The sequence below is a fragment of the Nesoenas mayeri genome (genome assembly GCF_963082525.1).
Source record: "Nesoenas mayeri genome assembly, chromosome: 31".
Taxonomy (NCBI): domain Eukaryota; kingdom Metazoa; phylum Chordata; class Aves; order Columbiformes; family Columbidae; genus Nesoenas; species Nesoenas mayeri.
The window spans coordinates 761708-785565 of record NC_137567.1 but is presented as its reverse complement, the minus strand read 5'-3'; the positions used below and the strand labels follow the sequence as shown (position 1 = coordinate 785565).

At 54.0% G+C, this 23858-nt stretch overlaps 2 protein-coding genes across 2 annotated transcripts; one reads left to right on the top strand and one right to left on the bottom strand.

Moving 5' to 3' along the window:
- Positions 1 to 204: 204 nt before the first annotated feature.
- CHCHD5 (coiled-coil-helix-coiled-coil-helix domain containing 5) lies at positions 205 to 2655 on the bottom strand. The gene is made up of 4 exons (XM_080361388.1): positions 2582 to 2655; positions 2368 to 2508; positions 2134 to 2285; positions 205 to 496 (listed from the first exon to the last, which is right to left on the bottom strand). Coding segments are annotated over exons 1-3 (294 nt in total). The 5' UTR covers positions 2584 to 2655; the 3' UTR covers positions 205 to 496; position 2134.
- Positions 2656 to 2756: 101 nt separating this feature from the next.
- Positions 2757 to 23764, top strand: ATP13A1 (ATPase 13A1). The gene is made up of 26 exons (XM_080361436.1): positions 2757 to 3095; positions 4489 to 4578; positions 5738 to 5928; positions 6228 to 6300; positions 6434 to 6589; positions 6701 to 6770; positions 7304 to 7410; positions 8012 to 8141; positions 8406 to 8461; positions 8959 to 9085; positions 9308 to 9445; positions 9587 to 9707; positions 10401 to 10558; positions 11747 to 11922; positions 12038 to 12148; positions 13700 to 13825; positions 15259 to 15367; positions 15711 to 15910; positions 16738 to 16834; positions 17951 to 18132; positions 18388 to 18502; positions 18698 to 18894; positions 19972 to 20114; positions 21618 to 21729; positions 21906 to 22049; positions 23450 to 23764. The coding sequence occupies exons 1-26, from the start codon at positions 2769 to 2771 to the stop codon at positions 23558 to 23560; spliced, it is 3567 nt and encodes a 1188-aa protein (XP_080217562.1). The 5' UTR covers positions 2757 to 2768; the 3' UTR covers positions 23561 to 23764.
- The last annotated feature ends 94 nt before the right edge of the window (positions 23765 to 23858 follow it).

Here is a 23858-nt window from a genome sequence, read left to right as displayed (position 1 = left end):
GACCTACGTGGGATGTTTTCAAGTGGGAGATTAAATCAAAGAAACCTTAGTCCAGCTCAGGGAGCAGCTTCTGTCACCAGCGGGAAAAGCCACGAGTGGTTTCGGATCTTGAAAAGCACGCGGGGGTGTTTGGTTTTTAATATTGTGCTTAATTACCGAAGGAAGCGTCAACGAACAGACCGCGAAAATAGACGTAAGGGCTGGTTTTAGCTTTTGGTTCTTATTCAAGGCATCTGTTGCTGATCCTTGTGTGTCGCTTCGAGATGGTTGTGTTGTTTATTGACTCCTAAGGTTTTTAGAGGCAACCGGGCAGACAAAACCCAGCAGTGAGGGCACGTGGGTGCTGACGGGTCAGGAACGGCCACTCGGAGTCCAGAAAACCAAGACAACCACAACTTCATTTCCCAGAGGGGAAAACCCAACCCGGCCAAGCGCTGAGACGACATTCAGAGCACAGGAAGGTTGTTCATTCACTCCTGATGACGAACTTTAACTCCTATGAATAAAACAACACAAATAAAAGCATCAGGCAGGTCCGTGCGGACGCAGCGCACTCGGTATGAGGGACATTTAACCCACGCGGCCGTTTCTATACATTCGGTAACACGCTATTTATTTTAATATCTCTCCATAGACACAAGATCTTCAGCAGAGCCGCGAGCTGACCCACGCCAGCAAAACCAATCCATTTAATTCCTCTACTAAACTAATTAACAGGTTTGGATGAAGATCGTTATTTGACCTCCCCAAGGTACATTCACCCCAGAGCCTTTCGCCACAGATTTAATCTGACACCGAGAACTAAAACACATTTAGAGAAACATGCTGTTGTGTTCACAACCACAACGGCCCCGCGCGTATCACGTACCGCCCCGATAACCCAATGAATTACCACTCTTAGCCCAGATCAACTGCCTGGCTGCGCTCTCTATTATTTCTAAGACAGGATGGGAAGGTGGGTGGGAGATAAATAGGGGTCTCTGTGTATTTTAGGCTGGACTGTTCCACTGCAGCTGGTTAAACGCGCAGCTCCCCAGCAGACGCTGTTGTCAGGATTCACATCACAGCCTTTCAGTGCTTAAAAGGGGCTGATAATGAAGATGGGGATGGGCTTGTTGTGACAGGACAAGGGGTGATGGTTTCACAGGATATCAGGGGTTGAAGGGACCTCAAAGCTCATCCAGTGCAACCCCCCGGAGCAGGAACACCCAGCTGAGGTGACACAGGAACGTGTCCCTGTCCTTGAACTGAGGGGCACAACTGGACACACTATTCCAGATGTGACACACTATTCCAGATGTGGCCTCCCCAGGGCAGAGCAGAGGGGCAGGAGAACCTCTCTGACCTACTGAGCACCCCCTTCTAACCCCCCCAGGTCCCATTGGCTTCCTGGCCACAAGGGCCCAGTGCTGGCTCAGCCCACAGCACCCGCTGTTCCCAGCTGGTCTCCCATCCAAGCACTGACCGGGCCCGACCCTGCTTAGTTTCCCACATCAGATGAGATGGGGCGTTCTCAGGGTGCTATGGGTGTGTATATTATATATATGTACATATATATGTTCCCCAAGTATATCCTGATAGTATCTGAACTAAACCCTTTTTTCAAGGGCAGAGCAGAGGGGCAGCAGAACCTCTCTGACCTACTGACCACCCCCTTCTAGCCCCCACCATTGGTCTCCCATCCAAGCACTGAGCGGGCCCGACCCTGCTTAGCTTCCCAGATCACACGGGATGGGGCGTTCTCAGGGTGGTACAGCTGTATACATTATATATATGTATATATATATGTTGCCTAATTATATCTTGATAGTATCTGAACTAAACCCTTTTTTCAAGGGCAGAGCAGAGGGCTCCATCCTCCTGACACTCCCTCTTTCCATATTGATCACCATGAATGTCACCCCGCAGTCTCCTCCAGCCCCACAGCCCCAGCTCTTTATTCCTTTATTCCCTTTTTTACGCTGAGGGTGGTGAGATCCTGGCTCAAGTTGCCCAGAGATGGAGCCACCCCAAGCTGGACGTGGCTCCGAGCACCCCGAGCTGGTGACAATGGTGGGGGCTGCACTGGATGAGCTTCAAAAGTCCCTTCAACCCCAATTATTCTATGAGAACAACCTGCAGCCCATCACCCACCTCAGGCCGAGCCCTTCACCCGGTCAGCGCAGAGCAGGAAGGCGTTGACGTGGTCGCTGCAGTTGGTGACGGCGGCTTCATTCTCCTTCAGACACTGCTCGAAGGCGGCGAACGGCCCCGCGCAGTCCCGCCGGATCTGCTGCACGATGGGGCTGCGGGAGAAACACGGACCCTCAGCCCCGGAACGCGAGCGGCCCCGCCCGGCCCCGTTATCCCCGTTCCCCCCGCACTCACTGCGCGGCGGCGCAGCGGGAAATGCGGAGGCGCAGCCCGTGACAGTCGCGCTGCCACGACGCCGGGCTGGCGGCCACGCACCGCCCGTACTGCTCCATCTCGTCGCGGCAGTAACGCGCCGTGATCTCCAGGGCCGCCTGCCTGCGGGGACACGGCACCGTTAACGGGGCAGCACGTTAAACCGGACCCAGCCCTCCCACTGCCCGCAACTCACATGCCGCCGGTAAAGCGCCGCTCCGCTATGCGCCGTTTCCGCCGTACAGCTGCGCGGTTTCCGCCGTACGGCTGCGCGCATGCGCAGCCTCTGCGATGCAGCGCTCTGATTGGTTGCTGCTCAGGCGCCGGGCACCTCCCCCCCCGCGCCGGAAGCGGAAGTGGGCCGGTTGCGGCTTTCTCGGAAGATGGCGGCGGCCGCGCCGGGTGCGGTGGACGAGCTGGTCTCGTCGGTCACTCTGTACCGGCGGCGGCCGCGGCTCCTCCACGGCACCGTGTTGCCCTTCGTGGCGGGGCTCTACCCGGCGTGGCTGTGGCTGTGGGGCCCGCGCGTGTGGGCGGCATGGGGAGAAGCGGCGGCGGAGGAGGAGGAGGAAGGGCCGGGAGCGGGTCCGGGCCCCGCGCTCCCCGAGGCCGCGCTGCTGGCGCTCGCCGCGATCGGCGTCGTTCATCTGCTCACGGCGCTCTCGGGGCTGTGGTCGGTACACGCTCACTGCGCCCTCACCTGCGTGCGGGTGAGTCCTGGGGCTGCGGTTCGTTCCGCCGCCTCCCGGGCTCCTTTGGGGGTGGGAGCTGCTGAGGGCGTGGGGGCGCTGGGGCTTCACGGGGTGGGTGTTTGTTGCGGCGTGGCAGAGCGAGGAAGGTGCTGTGAGGGCCGATAAGACACAAGAGTGGCTGAGGGAACTGGGGGTTCAGCCTGGGGAGCAGGAGCTGAGGGGAGACCTCACTGTCTACAATACTTGAGGGGGGGATGGAGCGCGTTGGGCTCTTCTCCCAAGTGGCAGGATGAGAGGAAACACCTCAGGTTGCACCAGGTTTAGGTTTAGGTTGGATATTAGGCAAAAATCCTTCATGGAAAGGGCTGTGGGGTGTTGGTGGAGTCGCCATCCCTGCAGGGGTTTCAAAGGTGTTTAGAGGTTCTCAGGAATGCAGTTTAGCGCTGGAGTTGGGTTATGGTTGGACTATGATCCGAAAGGGCTGTTTCAACTGAAACGGTTCTATGAAACGCTTTGCACAGCGGCGCTTCTCCCTCGGGCAGCTAAACAAAAACCTTTAGGACAAGCTTCTTCCCCCAGGGGTGCTCACTGTCTACAATACCTGAGGGGTGGATGGAGCGCGTCGGGCTCTTCTCCCAAGTTATAGGACGAGAGGAAATGCCTCAGGTTGCACCAGGTTTAGGTTTAGGTTGGATATTAGGCAAAAATCCTTCATGGAAAGGGCTGTGGGGTGTTGGTGGAGTCACCATCCCTGGAGGGGCTTCAAAGGTGTTTAGAGGTTCTCAGGGATGCGGTTTAGTGCTGGAGTTGGGTTATGGTTGGACTATGATCCCGAAGGGCTGTTCCAATTGAAATGGTTCTATGAAACGCTTTGCACAGCGGCGCTTCTCCCTCGGGCAGCTAAACAAAAACCTTTAGGACAAGCTTCTTCCCCCAGGGGTGCTGGGGACCGGGCTCCCCAAGGAGGTGCCGCAGCCCCAACCTGACAGGATTCAAGACACGTTTGCCCAACGCCCTGGGACACACGGTGTGGATTTTGGGGCTGTCGCAGGGACCAGGGTTGGACTCGATGATCCTTGTGGGTCCCTCCACCTCCGAACGTTCCCTGATGATTCTCTGGGGGGAGCTGAGTGTTCAGGGCAGGACCCGGCGGCTTTTGCTGGTGTCAATCGTTCCATCTTTTGACGATGGGAGCTCTGTCTTAACAGCGAGTGAAGCACCGAATCTGTTTCCTGCAGTTGTACCGTACAATTTTGGGGGTGGATTGTGCTAATTGGAACATTTTTTTTGCTAACAACAGCAAAAGCGTCCTACTGCACAGAGCTGTTTTCTCTCGTTGCGATCCGACACGGATTCCTCGCAATTTGTTAAATGAATCAGGTTAATGAAGCGTCTCTCGTTTGCGTTGTAGGAGCCTTGCGCTAAGAAAGCCACGCTGGCCAAAGTCGTGCCCACCCCGAACAACGGGTCGGTGGAGCTGGTGCCGCTGCACAGAGACCAGGTGAGGACGCGGCTGTCGCGGGAACTGACCCTCATCCCTTCACCTGCTGCGCGGATTAACGGCTTTAACTTCAATAATTAGGGAAAAATCAGCCAAATCACGGCTCAACTGAGTCTGGATGAGCGGGATGAGGTGACTGCGAACTGGGGAAGGGAAGAAGCCAGAGAGTCGTGAGCAATGGGGCCAGTTGGGGCCTGGATCCAGTGCAGTGCCCCAGGGGGTATATTATTCAATATATTCATCAATGATTTGGACGAGGGAATAGAGTGACTGTCACCCAGTTTGCTGGTGACACCAAGCTGGAGCAGTGGTGACACTGGGAGCTGTGCTGCCATCAGAGACCTGGACAGGCTGGGGAGGAGAAATTCAATGAAATAGAACAAGTGTAGAGTGTTGATGTGGGCAGGAACAGCCCCAGGGTCCAGTGTGAGTTGGGGAGTGAGCTGTTAGAGAGCAGCGTAGGGGAAAGGGACCTGGGGGTCCTGGGGACAGCAGGGTGACCATGAGCCAGCACTGGGCCCTTGTGGCCAGGAAGCCAATGGGACCTGGGGTGGGTTAGAAGGGGGTGGTCGGTAGGTCAGAGAGGTTCTCCTGCCCCTCTGCTCTGCACTTGAAAAAGGGTTTAGTTCAGACACTATCAGGATATACTTGGGGAACATATATATATATATATATATATATAATATATACAGCCATAGCACCCTGAGAACGCCTGATCTCGTCTGATCTGGGAAGCTAAGCAGGGTCGGGCCTGGTCAGTCCTTGGATGGGATACCATTAGGGAATAGCGGGTGCTGTGGGCTGAGCCAGCACTGGGCCCTTGTGGCCAGGAAGCCAATGGGACCTGGGGGGGATTAGAAGGGGGTGCTCAGTAGGTCAGAGAGGTTCTCCTGCCCCTCTGCTCTGCCCTGGGGAGGCCACATCTGGAATAGTGTGTCACATCTGGAATAGTGCGTCCAGTTGTGACCCCTCAGTTCAAGGACAGGGACACATTCCTGTGTCACCTCAGCTGGGTGTTCCCGCTCCGGGGGCTTGCACTGGATGAGCTTTGAGGTCCCTTCGCCCCCTGACATTGTGTGACTCTGTGATCCTTTTATCACCTTTTGAAGCCTTTGGGGTGCGCTCACCTTGGTTGGTTGGTTTTCCCCCCTCTCCGCAGGGTGAGGACGGGCGTGAGGCTCTTTCCTTTGAGTTTCAGAAGATCAAATACTCATATGAGACAGACGGCAAGAAACAGTTTCTTCCTGTGGCTTTTCCCGTGGAACATCCGCTGTGTTATTACCAGAACGCCCGCGGGTACCAGGAGGACAAAGAAATCAGAGCGGCGGAGAAGAAATATGGCACAAACAAGTATGTTTTCCAGAAAACGTGTGTTGGGAAAAACAGTGTTGAACCACAACCCCACTCTCGTTTCTTTTACATTTGAATTATTCCCAGCACTTCAAATTCCTTTAAGGACAGAGAATTGTGTTGAACCAAGAGGTTTCCTCCAGTAAATGGGAATTAATTGCATGTAATAAATTAACTGAACGAAAGGAATTGAAAATAGGGGGATTGTGGGTGTTCTGGTCCGACCACTGAGGTTTTGGGTTGGGATTTTGCTGTGAATCTGCAAAGTGTCGGTTGATAAGTGTTCAATCATTTCCCAGGGCTGAGATGGTGGTGCCGGAGTTCTTGGAACTCTTCAAAGAAAGAGCGACAGCTCCGTTCTTCGTCTTTCAGGTAAAATAACCCAACAAAAAGAGATGTAATTACTTCTCCCTGCTACAAAACGCTTGCAAATAAACCCCAGCAACAAAAGGCCTTTGTTTTCTGGGGGCCGTCGGAGTAATTTCGGCGTCGCGTTCCCCGCCAGGTGTTTTGCGTGGGCCTGTGGTGCCTGGATGAGTATTGGTACTACAGCGTTTTCACCCTCTCCATGCTGGTGGCGTTTGAAGCTTCTCTGGTCCAGCAACAAATGAGGAACATGTCGGAGATCCGAAAAATGGGCAACAAGCCGTATATGATCCAGGTAATCAGACCCGCAGGGGATTGTGTGTGCGGTTTTCGATTTGTTGTTCCCTTTTCCCATCTTTTCCCCCCAATCCTGATTCCTAAAGTGGTTTAATTTCATTTCCTATAGGTTTACAGAAACCGCAAGTGGCGCCCGATTTCCAGTGACGAGATTATTCCCGGGGACATCGTTTCCATTGGTAACGGTTTGCTCGATGGTTGGTTAAAAACCGGGTTCTTTGCGGCGCGTTGGGTTGTGCGGTGAATTGAATTAGGTGCAAAATCCCGACGCTCTCGGTCGGGCGCTTTGGGGACTTTGATTTGTAGGTGTCACAGTTCGAGGGTCTAAGAGATTAATCCGTGGGCTGGATCTCTTGAACCTGCTGCCTGTCTTAAAGGCAAATACCAAGACTAAATCAGTCTCATGTTCTTCAGAGCGTGAAGGTGAAGAGTTCCCTTCCTGCTGACAGTATTTTCCTGTCTCTTAACCCTTTTAAAGCGCTTTCACCCCCACTTGTGATGCCTGAACGACAATAAGAACAAAGCGATTTGATTTTATACTTTCCTGGTCTCAACAGAGACCAAATAACATTCAAACCTTTTCATTTCTCAGCGACGCTGGGGCAGCCTGGGCAGGTTTGAAGCTTTAGGGATCTCCTGTCCCTCACCTAAACCGCGGGAGAGCTTTGCCGCGCCACGGCCAAACGCTTCTTGGTTTTAATCTGTATCGCAGGCCGGTCCCCGCATGAGAACCTGGTGCCGTGCGACGTGCTGCTGCTGCGCGGGAGGTGCATCGTGGACGAGGCGATGCTGACGGGCGAGTCCGTGCCGCAGATGAAGGTCTGTGCAACATCCTCTGCGCCCTTCCCTTATTGCAACCCGCACAAGGAGGGATATTCGAGCCTATTCGAGCCGCTGCGGCGTTTCGGAGGGCGAACGAATCTCTTGGTGCGAGCGCTGGCCCGAGCGACCCGCTCTGTTTGTTACCGGCTCCCTATCAGTGATTAATGGGCTCCGGTAAATGAGAAACAGCAACGGCTGGTTTGGCTGGCGCTGAATCCAGCCCGTGGGTCTGAACTCAGGCTCTGCCGTCGCCCTCCCACGCATTCCCCGCTTTGGATTCCTTCGGTGGGTAGATGTGGGACGAGGAACAAGTGCAGAGCGCTTCAAAGCCCCGAATCCTCCTTTTTGTGGCTTAAGTCGTGCTTGCAGAGCCTCTCTCACCAAATTCAGCGTGGTGAGTGCGAACTAGTCCCCCAAAAGCGGCATTTCCGCAGATGCCAAGCTCTAAACCCTGGAGCTGAATGTTCTGTTATGATCTAGATTCAGCTCAGGTCGCTTCGGCTGAAGCCGAGAGCATCACGTGGGATTAAACCAGAACATAATCCTTTAAATATGCTTGTTTAGAGCCGTGATTCTGAGCCTGAGCGTTATCCCGCAGGAACCCGTGGAGGATCTGAATCCCGAGCACGTCCTGGACATGCAGACGGACTCCCGGTTACACATCATCTTCGGGGGAACCAAAGTGGTGCAGCACATCCCTCCCCAGAAAGCCAGCACCGGCCTGAAACGTACGTACCTGCCCCAATTCCCTCGGGGACAGCGCTTTGTATGCTCACAGATTTATTCCAACACCTCAATGCGACTTTTGAAGGGTGTTACTGCGTCATTTTCATGTCGCTAACAATGATTATTTGACTACCGTGATGTTCTACAATATTAAAGTTGACTCCTTCCCCTTGCAAAGGAGAGGAGGGTGCAGCTTTGAGCACGTGTTCCCTATAAAAGCCTATATAAGATTTGCGTTAGATTGATGATCTTCATTCCCGTTGCAGCCGTCGATAACGGGTGCGTGGCGTACGCCCTGCGAACCGGCTTCAACACATCCCAGGTGAGGTGTGAACGCGCCTTCTCGCCTCGGCAATGCGGGTTGTGTCTCTAGCGCTCGAATCCTTAACGTGCAGCAATGGGGAATATAAATCAGGGCATTAAATTAATTGCAGGAGGAATAAATAAAGGTGGTGAAATAGTTGGATACAAGGGGCTGTTTGTGAGTGGCTGCAGCTCCTGTTTCTGTGATTCGAATTGTCAGGAAAAGGGATTTGAGTGCGTGTGTAGAGATTGGAGATGTGAATCTGAGCTTTTCCAATTGAAAATTAAAGGCTGCTTTAAAGAAATCATCAACTTAAGCGACGCAGCACGAGTTTGAGCGTTTTTAAATGAATTAATTATTAGTGGCTATTAAGAGAATCACAGAAATGGGCGTAATTTTCAGGCTTTAGCACCAAAACACCACAATGTGCTGTTAAACTTGGGTTCCACCGCTATATTTACCGACCCTCTGCGTGCTGCAGAGCGCGCTTCTCGCGCTGACGACCTTTTCCGCAGGGGAAGCTGCTCCGTACCATCCTCTTTGGGGTGAAGAGAGTGACGGCCAATAACTTAGAGACCTTCATTTTCATCCTGTTCCTGCTGGTCTTCGCTGTGGCCGCTGCCGCCTACGTCTGGATCGAAGGTGAGGTCTCTTCTTGCCCCTTTCCGCGTCTCTACGTGGGGTTTGTACCAAAGCTTTTCGGGCGGTCGACGTGATTTCTGGCAGTTAAGGATATGTGGGTTGGGCTGTAGAAGCGGTACAGCGTTCCGGTTGCTTTTCTTGCCTTTCCGAGGCTTCTCGTCGTAGTTCTGGGGGGCACACGGATTGAAAACGGGGGGTCCAGGTCTCCGTCTCGTTCCATAGGCACCAAGGATCCCAGCAGGAACCGCTACAAGCTCTTCCTGGAGTGCACGTTAATCCTGACGTCGGTCGTTCCCCCTGAGCTTCCCATTGAGCTCTCGCTGGCCGTCAACACCTCCCTCATCGCTTTGGCCAAGCTTTGTAAGTACCGAGCCTAAACGCGCAAAGATAGGACCGACTTGTCGCGTCGGGGAGGGGATGGGGGTGAAACGACAGCTGCTGAGCATCCTGTCGTGGCTTTTTTGGAGCTGATGTCTCAGAATCTCCTCTCCTCAATCCCAGACGTGTACTGCACGGAGCCCTTCCGCATCCCCTTTGCCGGCAAAGTGCAAGTTTGCTGTTTTGACAAAACGGGCACGTTAACCAGTGACCACCTCGTAGTGAGAGGAGTAGCCGGGCTCAGGTAGGTCCTGCGTGGGTTTTGCTACCTGATTCTTAGAATCATAGACTCATTTTGGGTAGAAAAGCCCCTCAAGATCATGGAGTCCACCCATAACCCACCCCCGGCGCTAAAATGTCCCCAAGAAGCTCCTTTGTTCCCCCCGCAGTGATGGCGGCTCCAGCACTGCCCTGGGCAGCCTGTTCAATGCCCCACAGCCCTTTGGGGAAGAAATCCCCCCTAATTTCCACCCTCACCCTCCGCTCGTGCAACTTGAGGCCGTTTCCTCTCCTCCTATCGCTTTATTTCCCTTGTTCTGGGCTATGGACGCTGTCGCCGAGACCTTCGTGGCTCCTCCACGCAGTAACATCCTGCGTCCTCATTCCATGCCCATAACAAGCTGTCCTTGACGACTCAGCGCCGCAGCAAAGCCGTCCGAGTCCTTTGCTTCTATATCTACTTCAGTGCGTTAATTCAGGCCCCTGTTTCTGGTTTTCTGCTCCAACTCAGTTTGCTTTGGACAACGGGCAAAAATTAGGGGGTTTGGCGCTGTTTGCCGTTGAGCCAGCGCCAACTTTGCTCCACCTTTGATCTCCCCATGGGAAGCTCCACTGTTTAGGGCCCTACAACAGGAATTTGGCCGAGATAATGGGAATGGGCTCTGGTAATGCAAACGGGCTCTATTTATTGACGGTGTTGAAACTTTCAACGCCGCAGGGATGGGAAGGAGGTGACGCCGGTGTCCGACATCCCCGTGGAAACGCACCGCGCCATCGCCACGTGCCACTCGCTGGTGCAGCTGGACGACGGGACGCTGGTGGGAGATCCGCTGGAGAAGGCCATGCTGATGGCCGTGGATTGGACCTTAACCAAAGGTAAAACCCCTTTTCCACCTCCGATCCCCGAGTCCCGTTGGCGCCGCGCTGGGTTTTTGGGGAGGCGACGACGATGACGCTGCTTTTGGCAGTTCCGAGCGGGGCGTTATGTAGCTTATGGAGGTTCAAGGAGTGAATTGCAGCTGGTGCGATGCCAGGAGGTGGGTGGGAGAGATTGAAATCCCCACCCTGTGTGTCTACGGGGCTGCGAACAGCAGAAATCCGCTCTCAGCGCTGCAAATCTGCGCCTCTTTGGTGCCTCTTCGCTCTCCTTGTCTTTGCTAAAATCAGAGCGTGACCGGCACAACCGCAGCGTGAAAACACAACGATGTGGGGTTTAGCGTCTCTCTGGAGGCTTTTTGCTCTGAGCTCTTGTATTTCACGTTCCCGGGGAGCTAGAGGAGAAATCTGCCACAAATACAACGTGCACGTCCCGCTGAACCCCGTGTCGTTGTGGGTTTTGCGTCTGGATTTTTACCCGTGATAATAATACGCGCTATAAATGCACCTTCCACCCGCCACGTACACACAGGCCTTATACCCCAGATGTGACACACTATTCCAGATGTGGTCTCACCAGGGCAGAGTAGAGGGACAGGAGAACCTCTCTGACCTACTGAGCACCCCTTTCTAATCCCCCCCAGGTCCCATTGGCTTCCTGGCCACAAGGGCCCAGTGCTGGCTCAGCCCACAGCACCCGCTGTTCCCAGCTGGTCTCCCATCCAAGCACTGACCGGGCCTGACCCTGCTTAGCTTCCCAGATCACACAAGATCAGGCGTTCTCAGGGTGCTATGGCTGTATATATTGTATATATGTATATATATATGTTCCCCAAGTATATCCTGATAGTATCTGAACTAAACCTTTTTCAAGGGCAGAGTAGAGGGGCAGGAGAACCTCTCTGACCCACTGACCCCCCGCTTCTAACCCCCCCCAGGTCCAATCCCCCCCAGATGTAAGTGATATAACATCACTTATATCCCCTAATTGTGTGCATGAGTCTTTCCAGCTCTGTTCTTGTGTCTAAAAGAGGAAATTCATGTGGTCTCGGTGACCTGTGGGCACGTCTGGGACCCAAAATTCTTATGGTCTTGGTGACCTGTGGGCTCCTCTGGGGACCCAAAGGGAGGGATGTTGCTTTTGATACCCAGAGACCTTTCAGGATTTCCTGATCTGTTTGTTTCCAGATGAGAAAGTTTTCCCCAGAAGTATTAAAACTCAGGGACTGAAAATTCACCAGCGCTTTCATTTTGCCAGTGCCCTGAAAAGAATGTCTGTGCTGGCGTCGTACGAGAAGATCGGCTCCACTGAGCTCTGTTACATTGCAGCTGTGAAAGGGGCCCCGGAGACGCTGCACAAGATGGTGAGAGCATCTCCCTGCGAGAGGAAGGGCCTATTTTAATGAGAAACGCTGAAATATCATACAAAACCACCTTTGGAATTGTATTAACGTGATGCTTTCCATGCGTCTTTCCCAGTTATCTCAGTGCCCGAGCAACTATCACGCCGTCCACACGGAAATCTCACACGAGGGGGCGAGAGTGTTGGCCCTGGGCTACAAAGAGCTGGGACACCTCACTCACCAACAGGTATTTCCATCTCGTTCAGCCTTAAATCCAACTCTTGCTAAAGTGACACCAAGCTGGAGCAGTGGTGACACTGGGAGCTGTGCTGCCATCAGAGACCTGGACAGGCTGGAGAGTTGGGTGGGGAATAACCTGCTGAAATTTAACAAGGGCAAGTGTAGAGTCTTGATCTGGGCAGGAACAGCCCCAGGGTCCAGTATAGATTGAGAAATTACGTATTAGAGAGAAGCGTAGGGAAAAGGGACCTGGGGGTCCTGGGGACAGCAGGGTGACCATGAGCCAGCACTGGGCCCTTGTGGCCAGGAAGCCAATGGGACCTGGGGGGGATTAGAAGGGTCAGAGAGGTTCTCCTGCCCCTCTGCTCTGCCCTTGAAAAAGGTTTAGTTCAGATACTATCAGGATATACTTGAGGAACATATATATGTAATATATACAGCCATAGCACCCTGAGAACGCCCCATCTCGTCTGATCTGGGAAGCTAAGCAGGGTCGGGCCTGGTCAGTGCTTGGATGGGAGACCAGCTGGGAATAGCGGGTGCTGTGGGCTGAGCCAGCACTGGGCCCTTGTGGCCAGGAAGCCAATGGGACCTGGGGGGGATTAGAAGGGGGTGGTCGGTAGGTCAGAGAGGTTCTCCTGCCCCTCTGCTCTGCCCTGGGGAGGCCACATCTGGAATATTGTGGCACATCTGGAATATTGTGTCCAGTTCTGGGCCTCTCAGTTCCAGCAGGACAGGGAACTGCTGGAGAGGGTCCAGCATAGGGCAACGAAGATGATTAAGGGAGTGGAGCATCTCCCTTATGAAGAAAGGCTGAGGGAGCTGGGGCTCTTTAGTTTGGAGAAGAGGAGCCTGAGGGGTGACCTTATTAATGTTTATAAATATCTAAAGGGTGAGTGCCATGAGGACGGAGCCAGGCTCTTCTGGGTGGCAAACAATGATAGGACAAGAGGTAATGGGATCAAGCTGGAACACAAGAGGTTCCACTTAAATTTGAGAAGAAACTTCTCAGTGAGGGTGACGGACACTGGAACAGGGTACCCAGGGGGTGTGGAGTCTCCTTCTCTGCAGACATTCAAACCCACCTGGACATGTTCCTGTGCGACCTCACCTGGGTGTTCCTGCTCCATGGGGGGACTGGACTGGATGAGCTTTTGAGGTCCCTTCCAATCCCAAACATACTGTGATACTGTGACTCTTTGGGGATGCGGTTGCCCAAAGCTGCTCTAACCACGTTGCTTTTGACCATCTGGATCTTCTCGGTGTTGCTTTGCGCTCCCAGCTTTGAATTCCTGCGTGTTAGCCGTCAAAACCTCTGTTTCTTCGGTTGTAAAGCAGCGTCGATTCTTTCCTTGTAACAGCTGAAATTGTAGCTGCGAACTCGTTTTTACGTGACGATGGGCACGTGGAACTGTGTTCTGTGGGTGCTCTGGGGTCGCTTTGCGCATCTCGGAGCAGCGTTTGCGTTTCTGGCGACGTTTTAATTGCAATCAAGCCGCCCGTTGGGGAAGAAAATAGAGCGTCAGGTAACGCTTTGTTCACCGATTCGCTTCGGCAGGTGAGAGAGATGAAGCGCGAAGCTCTGGAGTGCGACCTGAGGTTCGTGGGATTCATGGTGGTTTCCTGTCCTCTCAAAGCCGACTCCAAATCCGTCATCAGGGAGATCCAGAACGCATCGCACCGTGTAAGCGGCGCTTTGGGATGTGGGGTTTGGGGTCGAAAGCCTTTGCGAAGGCCAAGACTTCCCCGTGGTGAACGAGATTGTGTGGATATGATGTTGGGTGCGTTGGGATTTGCTTTGGCCTGGAGGAAAGGATTATGGAGCAGATCATCCTGAATGGAATCACACAGCACCTTCAGGATGGACAAGGGATCACCAGCCAGCATGGGTTTAGGAGGGGCAGGTCCTGTCTGACCAACCTGATCTCCTTTTATGATCAGGTGACTCACCTGGTGGATGAGGGGAAAGCCGTGGATGTGGTCTATCTGGACTTCAGCAAGGCCTTCGACACTGTATCCCATAATATACTCCTGCAAAAGCTGGTAGCCCATGGCTTGGACAAGTGCACTCTACGCTGGGTTAAGAACTGGCTGGAGGGCCGGGCCCAGAGAGTGCTGGTGAATGGGGCCGCATCCAGCTGGCGGCCACTCACTAGTGGTGTCCCCAGGGGTCAGTGTGGGGTCCAGTCCTGTTTAACATCTTTATCGACGATTTAGATGAGGGGATTGAGACCATCAGCAGCAAATTTGCTGATGACACCAAGTTGGGAGGGTGTGTTGACCTGCTGGAAGGCAGGAGGGATCTGGATAGACTGGAATAATGGGCTGATGCCAATGGGATGAAGTTCAACAAGGCCAAGTGGCGGGTGCTGCACTTTGGTCACAACACCCCCCTGCAGCGCTACAGGCTGGGTGCAGAGTGGCTGGAGAGCAGTCAGGCAGAAAGGGACCTGGGAGGACTAATGTCCGGGAAGCTCAACATGAGCCACCAATGTGGCCAAGAAGGACAATGGTGTCCTGTCCTGGATCCAAAATGGCGTAGTTGGCAGGATAAGGGCAGTGATGCTCCCCCTGTGCTCTGCATTGGGGAGGCCACACCTGGAGTGTTGTGGGCAGTTCTGGGCCCCCCAGGTCAGGAAAGAGATTGAAGTGCTGGAGCGGGTCCAGAGAGCAACAAGACTGGGGAAGGATTGAACACAAGCCCCATGGGGAGAGGCTGAGGGAGCTGGGCTTGTTTAGGCTGGACAAGAGGCTTAGAGGTGAGCTCAGCACTCTCTAGAACCACCTGAAGGGAAGTTTGAGCCAGGGGGGGATTGGGCTCTTCTCCCAGGAACTTCGCAATAGGACAAGGGGGCTTAAACTTAAATTTAGGCTGGAGATTAGGAAGCAGTTCTTCACAGAGAGAGTGGTCAGGCATTGGAATGGCTGCCCAGGGAGGTGCTGGACTCACCGGCCCTGGAGGTTTTTAAACTCAGATTGGACATGGCACTTAGTGCCATGATCTAATAAACGGACTAGAGTTGGACCAAGGGTTGGACTCGATGATCTCTGAGGTCTTTTCCAGCCCAGTCGATTCTGTGTGATTCTGTGATTTAACCCTTCTTGCTTTCCCCCCAGGTAGTGATGATAACGGGGGACAACCCGCTCACCGCCTGCCACGTGGCGCGGGAGCTGCATTTCCTGCAGAGGGAGCACACGCTGGTCCTGCAGCCTCCTGCGAGCCCAGGTAACATGTCACAGCTCCGCGTTTTGGGGTTCAACAGCCAAAATGATCCATGATGGAGGAAACGACTCGCTTTCCGGGATCGTTGTCCTCCTCGCTCTGTTTTGCGGCGCTGCGCTCCAAAATGGAGCCGTCTGAGCACTGAAATAACTCCTTGCTGCTCGGGTTCTGAGGGAGCTGAGAGGCAGAAAAGCCACGTAAAGGCCGTTTTGAGTTGGGATGTGGATGTGTTGCTATCCCAAGAAGCGAAGGGTCTCGTGTCCCTCGCACCGAGGGGCCGCGAACACCGGATTTGGTGTCTTTTGGGAGCGTTTCTCTTGTGCGGAGCTCTGGGTTCTCTCCGCAGGCTCCGGCTGGCAATGGCGCTCGGTGGACGGCGCCGTGGCGCTGCCCGTCCTGCCGGCGTCTCTGCGAGAGCTGACGCAGCGCTACGACCTGTGCGTGACCGGCGACGGGCTGGCGCACCTGCAGGCTCTGGACAAGCAGCGGCTGCTGCAGCTCATCCCGCACGTGCAGGTGTTCGCACGGGTGGTGCCAAAGCAGAAGGTGAGAGGTTGCGGATGGATAACGAGTGTAGAGTCTTGTATCAAGGCGAAAAAACCCCAAAATTGGTTCCCTTGGGGCTGCCATTTTGATCCCTGAGGCGATTCTGGCGCCATTTTGAGCCCTGAGGCGATTCTGGCGCCATTTTGAGCCCTGAGGCGATTCTGGCGCCATTTTGATCCCTGAGGCGATTCTGGCGCCATTTTGATCCCTGAGGCGATTCTGGCGCCATTTTGATCCCTGAGGCGATTCTGGCGCCATTTTGATCCCTGAGGCGATTTTGGGGCCATTTTGATCCCTGAGGCGATTCTGGCGCCACTTTGATCCCTGAGGTGACTCTGGCGCCACTTTGATCCCTGAGGCGATTCTGGTGCCATTTTGATCCCTGAGGTGACTCTGGCGCCATTTTGATCCCTGAGGTGACTCTGGCGCCATTTTGATCCCTGAGGTGATTTTGGGGCCATTTTGATCCCTGAGGTGATTCTGGCGCCATTTTGATCCCTGAGGTGATTTTTGGCGCCATTTTGAGGCACTTGGGGGTCGCTCCCTTGTTCTCCTGCCCCTCTGCTCTGCCCTGGTGAGGCCACACCTGGAATAGTGTGTCACATCTGGAATAGTGTGTCCAGTTGTGCCCCCTCATTTCAAGGACAGGGACACGTTCCTGTGTCACCTCAGCTGGGTGTTCCCGCTCCGGGGGGTTGCACTGGATGAGCTTTGAGGTCCCTTCACCCCCTGACACCCCGTGTTTCCATGAATCCAACGAGTCCTTCAGACCCGAAGCGCTTGGCCGGGCCCTCAGAACCGCTTCTCACCGCACGTTTCCATTGCAGGAGTTCGTCATCACGGCTCTGAAGAGCCTGGGCTACGTGACGCTCATGTGTGGGGACGGCACCAACGACGTGGGGGCTCTGAAACACGCCGACGTGGGTGAGTCGGGACCCCCCAAAGGAGGGGGACCCCCGCGCCCCCCTCATTCCTCTGCTGTTCGGATGGTTGCGATTGATTCCTCCTCATTTTCCCCCCTCTAAGCTTTCCTTCAGCAAACAGAACGTGTCTCGAGTCCCTGCCCGCCCGGCTCTGGGTAGAAATAGCGGTTGGGACTCCTGCTTGGTGAAAATGTTCTGCCAGCAAAGGGTTTACACCCTAGTTTTCTCCCTACAGCTCATGTTTTACCCTCATTACACCCCATATCCCCTACAGCTCATGTTTTAACCCTCTTATTACATCCCTTTTCCCTACACCTCATGTTTTACCCTCATTACACCCCGTTTTCCCCGCAGCTCATGTTTTTACCCTCTTATTACATAGTTTTCTCCCTACAGCTCATGTTTTACCCTCATTACACCCCATTTCCCCCACAGCTCATGTTTTTACCCTCTTATTACATAGTTTTCTCCCTCCAGCTCACATTTTAACCCCCATTACACCCCATTTTCCCTCCAACTCATGTTTTTACCCCCATTACATCCCATTTTCCCTCCAACTCACGTTTTACCCCCATTACACCCCATTTTCCCTCCAGCTCACGTTTTTACCCCCATTACACCCTGTTTTCCCTCCAGCTCATGTTTAACCCTCTTATTACACCCTGTTTTCCCTCCAGCTCATGTTTTTACCCCCATTACACCCCATTTTCCCTCCAGCTCATGTTTTACCCTCATTACACCCCATTTTCCCTCCAGCTCATGTTTTTACCCCCATTACACCCCATTTTCCCTCCAGCTCATGTTTTACCCCCATTACACCCTGTTTTCCCTCCAGCTCATGTTTTTACCCCCATTACACCCCGTTTTCCCTCCAGCTCATGTTTTACCCCCATTAAACCCCGTTTTCCCTCCAGCTCATGTTTAACCCTCGTATTACACCCCTTTTCCCTCCAGCTCACATTTTTACCCTCATTACACCCATTTTCCCCACAGCTCACGTTTTAACCCCCATTACACCCCATTTTCCCCACAGCTCACGTTTTAACCCCCATTACACCCCGTTTTAACCCCCATTACACCCCGTTTCCCCCCAGCTCACGTTCCTCTGCCCTCACAGGGGTGGCACTGCTGGCAAACGCCCCTGAGCGGCTCCCGGAGCGGAAGAAACGCCCTCGGGACGGTGCCAGCGACGCCAGATCCGCGTTGCCGACCACGGCGAGCGGCGCCGTCAAACCCACGTCCCGCGGCGCCAAACACAGGGTCCTGTCCCAACGGGAGGAGCAGTTGGCCATCCAGAGGGTTTGTAACCGCATATTTCACTTCTCCTTTCTCTTCATTCCTCCTCTGGTTTACCGGAGAGCTGGAAATAACGAGATGTGCTGGGAAAAGACCGGATTTGCGTGGCCGGAAAGGAGCAAAACGGGCTTTTCCAGCCAATCCTCCAATTCATGGAGGTATCGCAGGTTGGAGTGGGGGTGCGGGGAGAGGATGGTGCGAGATCCCAATGGATCTCAGGTGCTGTAATCACATTGATCTCGCTCTTATTCCCCACAGGAGCGCATCAGCCAGGTCCTGAGGGATCTGGAGGAGGAGCGTGTGCCGGTGGTGAAACTCGGCGACGCCAGCATCGCCGCCCCCTTCACCTCCAAGCTCTCGTCTATTCAGTGCAGTAAGTTCGCGCCAGGCACCAACAGCCCATCCGCACCTTCCCCGCGTCTAGATTCCAAAAGATACCCCAAAACGGAGCGGAGAAACACCCGCAAAGCCGTGGCGTCACCTGTTGTGTTTGGAAGCAGCCCCGGGGATGTTTGTTAGATACGAATGAAGCCCCAAAAACGTGTTTATGTTTCCTCTCGCTCCTCAGTCTGCCACGTCATCAAGCAAGGCCGCTGCACGCTGGTGACGACGCTGCAGATGTTCAAGATCCTGGCGCTCAACGCGCTGATCTTGGCCTACAGCCAGAGCGTCCTCTACCTGGAGGGCGTGAAGTTCAGCGACTTCCAGGCCACGCTGCAGGGGCTGCTCCTGGCCGGCTGCTTCCTCTTCATCTCCCGCTCCAAGGTGAGCGCAGGACACAGAATCACAGAGTGTCAGGGGTTGAAGGGACCTCAAAGCTCATCCAGTGCAACCCCCCGGAGCAGGAACACCCAGCTGAGGTGACACAGGAACGTGTCCCTGTCCTTGAACTGAGGGGCCACAACTGGACACACTATTCCAGATGTGACACACTATTCCAGATGTGGCCTCCCCAGGGCAGAGCAGAGGGGCAGGAGAACCTCTCTGACCTACTGAGCACCCCCTTCTAATCCCCCCCAGGTCCCATTGGCTTCCTGGCCACAAGGGCCCAGTGCTGGCTCAGCCCACAGCACCCGCTGTTCCCAGCTGGTCTCCCATCCAAGCACTGACTGGGCCCGACCCTGCTTAGCTTCCCAGATCAGATGAGATGGGGCGTTCTCAGGGTGCTATGGCTGTATATATTATATATATGTGTATATATATGTTCCCCAAGTATATCCTGATAGTACCTGAACTAAACCCTTTTTCAAGGGCAGAGCAGAGGGGCAGGAGAACCTCTCTGACCTACCGACCACCCCCTTCTAATCCCCCCCAGGTCCCACTGGCTTCCTGGCCACAAGGGCCCAGTGCTGGCTCATGGTCACGCTGCTGTCCCCAGGACCCCCAGGTCCCTTTCCCCTCCACTGCTCTCCAATAGGCAGCATCTCCCAAGAATCCCTCTCTTTATAAAAACCAATTGATTTTAATAAGCGAACGCTCCGCAGCGCTGGCGAGGGGGTTTAGTTTGGGTTTTGTTTTGGGGCTCTCTTAGGGGTTTAGTTTGGATTTGGGTTTGGTTTTTGTTTCGCGGTTTTCTTGGGGGTTCAGTTTGGGTTTAGCTTTGGTTTCAGGGTTCTCTTGGGGGTTTAGTTTGGATTTGAACAAAGGAGCATCTCATGATTTCAGGCTCATTCCCAAACCTTTGCTCAGGTCTCGAAGAGCATTTGGTATCAACAGTTTAATTGGGGGGCTTAACGAAGCTTTGGGGGGGTCTCACGTCCACCCAAAGCAAATCTCACCCCGGCGTTTCCCACGTAACACAAATTGGAGTCGAGATGCTCGAACCCGCTTTTCCTTTCGCAGCCCTTGAAGACGCTTTCCAAGGAGCGGCCGCTGCCCAACATCTTCAACCTGTACACGGTGCTGACGGTGCTGCTGCAGTTCCTGGTGCACTTCCTCAGCCTGGTGTTCCTGTACCGCGGCGCCCAGGCGCGCAGCGGCGCCAGGTCAGCCGGCAAACGCCGTAAAACCATCAGCACACATTTCATTTCTGGTTTGGGATAAAGAAGCAATGATGAGCGGTGGTTGCAGCGCCTGCGGCTCCGCTCTGAGCTGCAAGCGTGTGTGCTGGGGAGCAAACTGGGTTTTGCCCAACAAACTGGGTTTACACAAGACTTAAGGAAACTGTGGTCGCCCCCATCTCAGCCTTGTCCCCTGATCTCTCCTTGTCCCCCCATCTCCCCTTGTCTTGTCCCCCTATCTCTTCTTGTCCCCCCCATTTTGGCCTTGTCCCCCCATCTCCCCTTGTCTTGTCCCCCCCATCTCTTCTTGTCCCCCCCATCTCTTCTTGTCCCCCCCATCTCTTCTTGTCCCCCCCATCTCTTCTTGTCCCCCCCATCTCTTCTTGTCCCCCCCCATCTCTTCTTGTCCCCCCCATTTTGGCCTTGTCCCCCCATCTCTGCTTGCCTTGTCCCCCCCATCTCGCCTTCTGCCCCCCATTTCAGCCTTGCCTTGTCCCCCCCCATCTTGCCATGTCTTGTCCCCCTCATCTTGCCTTGTCTTGTCCCCCCATTTTGGCCTTGTGCCCCCATCTCTCCTGGCCTCGTCCCCCCATCATCTCCCCTCGTTCCCCCCATCTCCCCTCATCTTGTCCCCCCATTTTGGCCTTGTCCGCCTGTCTCACCTTGTCTTGTCCCCCCCATCTTGCCTCGCCTTGTCCCCCCATTTTGGCCTTGTCCCTCCATCTCTCCTTGGCTTGTCCCCCCCATCTCCTCCTTGTCCCCCCCATCTCCTCCTTGTCCCCCCCATCTCCTCCTTGTCCCCCCCATCTCCTCCTTGTCCCCCCCATCTCCTCCTTGTCCCCCCCATCTCCTCCTTGTCCCCCCCATCTCCTCCTTGTCCCCCCCATCTCCTCCTTGTCCCCCCCATCTCCTCCTTGTCCCCCCCATCTCCTCCTTGTCCCCCCCATCTCCTCCTTGTCCCCCCCATCTCCTCCTTGTCCCCCCCATCTCCTCCTTGTCCCCCCCATCTCCTCCTTGTCCCCCCCATCTCCTCCTTGTCCCCCCCATCTCCTCCTTGTCCCCCCCATCTCCTCCTTGTCCCCCCCATCTCCTCCTTGTCCCCCCCATCTCCTCCTTGTCCCCCCCATCTCCTCCTTGTCCCCCCCATCTCCTCCTTGTCCCCCCCATCTCCTCCTTGTCCCCCCCATCTCCTCCTTGTCCCCCCCATCTCCTCCTTGTCCCCCCCATCTCCTCCTTGTCCCCCCCATCTCGCCTTGTCCCCCCCATCTCGCCTTGTCCCCCCCATCTCGCCTTGTCCCCCCCATCTCGCCTTGTCCCCCCCATCTCGCCTTGTCCCGTCTCCCCATTTCAGCCTTGTCTTGTCCCCCCATCTCTCCTTGTCCCCCCATTTTGGCCTTGTCCCATCCCCCCATCTCAGCCTTGTCCCCTGATCTTGGCCTTGTCCCCCCATCTCCCCTCTCCCCCTGATCTCTCCCCGTTCTTCTGCAGGCAGGAGGAGTTTGTGGACCTATACAAGGAGTTTGAGCCCAGCTTAGTCAACAGCACCGTCTACATCATGTCCATGGCCATGCAAATGGCCACCTTCGCCATCAACTACAAGGCAAGTTGCGCTTAAACCCCTTAAACCCCCGTCTCCAGCAGCACCGCAGAAGCGCTTTTTGCACTTAAGCTGCGATAACATGAAACAAATTGTTTCACGCGGGGGTAACGCTCTCATTTTGGAAGGAGCCGAGTGCGTTTCGAGCCTCCGCTGAGGGTTTCTCGGTGCCGTTTCAGGGCCACCCGTTCATGGAGAGCCTGCGGGAGAACAAACCGCTGCTCTGGAGCATCGTCCTGTCGGGACTCGCCATCGTGGGGCTGCTCAGCGGCTCCTCCCCGGAGTTCAACGCGCAGTTCGGCCTGGTGGAAATCCCCGCCGAGGTGAGCGTGACCTCTAGCGCAATATCAAACACTAATAACTCACAGCAGCACTAAAACACCCTCGAGATTCCTCATATTGGGCTTTTTTGCCTCTAAAATACATTTGGTTGCAAGGAGGACTTGAGTGGAATTAGAGATGTTGATGTCAAAGAACATCAAGTGGTGGGTTCTTAGTGTTTAAACTCAATCAACGTTGGGAGCAACAGACTTGAAATTTCTTACGTTTTGGGCTCTTTTTGCCTCTAAAACACATGTGGTTGCCAGGAGAACATAAGAACTGAGCAGAATTAAAGGTGTTGATGTCAAAGAACACCCAACCAAAACGGGTGGTGAATTCTTAGTATTTAAACGCGATTGACACCAGGAGTGTTAGACTCGAGATTTCTTAAGCTTTGGGCTTTTTACCATCAAACACATTTGGTTACAAGGAGAATTTGGGTGGAATTGGAGACGTTGATGTCAAAGAACATCAAGTGGTGGGTTCGTAGTGTTTAAACTGGATTTACACCATGAGTGAGATGCCTTAAGCTTTGGGCCTTTTACCATCAAACACATTTGGTTTCAAGGAGAATTTGGGTGGAATTGGAGACATTGATGTCAAAGAACATCAAGTGGTGGGTTCTTAACTCAATCGACACCAGGAGCGTTAGACTCGAGATTCCTTAAGCTTTGGGCTTTTTACCATCAAACACATTTGGTTACAAGGAGAATTTGGGTGGAATTGGAGACGTTGATGTCAAAGAACATCAAGTGGTGGGTTCTTAGTGTTTAAACTGGATTTACACCATGAGTGAGATGCCTTAAGCTTTGGGCTTTTTACCATCAAACACATTTGGTTTCAAGGAGAATTTGGGTGGGATTAGAGACGTTGATGTCAAAGAACATCAAGTGGTGGGTTCTTAGTGTTTAAACTCAATCGACACCGGGAGCGTTAGACTCGAGATTCCTTAAGCTTTGGGCTTTTTACCATCAAACACATTTGGTTTCAAGGAGAATTTGGGTGGAATTAGAGCCATTGATGTCAAAGAACATCAAGTGGTGGGTTCGTAGTGTTTAAACTCTATTGACACCATGAGTGAGATGCCTTAAGCTTTGGGCTTTTTACCATCAAACACATTTGGTTTCAAGGAGAATTTGGGTGGAATTGGAGACATTGATGTCAAAGAACATCAAGTGGTGGGTTCTTAACTCAATCGACACCAGGAGTGTTAGACTCGAGATTCCTTAAGCTTTGGGCTTTTTACCATCAAACACATTTGGTTACAAGGAGAATTTGGGTGGAATTGGAGACGTTGATGTCAAAGAACATCAAGTGGTGGGTTCTTAAGTGTTTAAACTTGGCCGAGTCGCGAAGCCGGGGAGGAAAAGGGGATTAATAGGTCGTGTTTTGGTGTCCCCAGTTCAAGGTGGTGATCACCGAGGTGCTCCTGGCCGACTTCTTCCTGGCTTTGCTGGTCGACCGGATCCTCCAGCTCCTGCTGGGCAGCGCCAAACTCAAAGTGCCTTCGTGAGCCGGATCCACGTCACCGCGACACCGGGGGCCGCGTTTCGCCGCCCCCATCGTTCTGCCAACAACCCACGGAACCACCTCCGCAAACAACCCCTTTTTAAACCCTCCCGGGACGCCGTACGGGGGTTTTGTACCAACCGCCCTAAACGTTTCAAGGAAACGCGCAGAATTTGGTAACTAAAGGGAGAATCGCTGTGTTTTGAAAGGTGTTCGCAACGTCCTTTGCGGGGCGGGGGGGAGAGTGCCGGGGTGTTTATAATGGGGTGGGTTAAACCCCGATAAACACTCGACGCTCGGAA

Coding starts and splice junctions, on each gene's coding strand:
- ATP13A1 (XM_080361436.1), top strand. CDS start 2,769: ATGGCGGCGGCCGCGCCGGGTGCGGTGGACGAGCTGGTCTCGTCGGTC. Junction 3,096..4,488: donor GCGCCCTCACCTGCGTGCGG/GTGAGTCCTGGG, acceptor TTTGCGTTGTAG/GAGCCTTGCGCTAAGAAAGC. Junction 18,895..19,971: donor TCTTCATCTCCCGCTCCAAG/GTGAGCGCAGGA, acceptor TTCCTTTCGCAG/CCCTTGAAGACGCTTTCCAA.
- CHCHD5 (XM_080361388.1), bottom strand. Junction 2,286..2,367: donor TCCCGCTGCGCCGCCGCGCA/GTGAGTGCGGGG, acceptor TTTCTCCCGCAG/CCCCATCGTGCAGCAGATCC.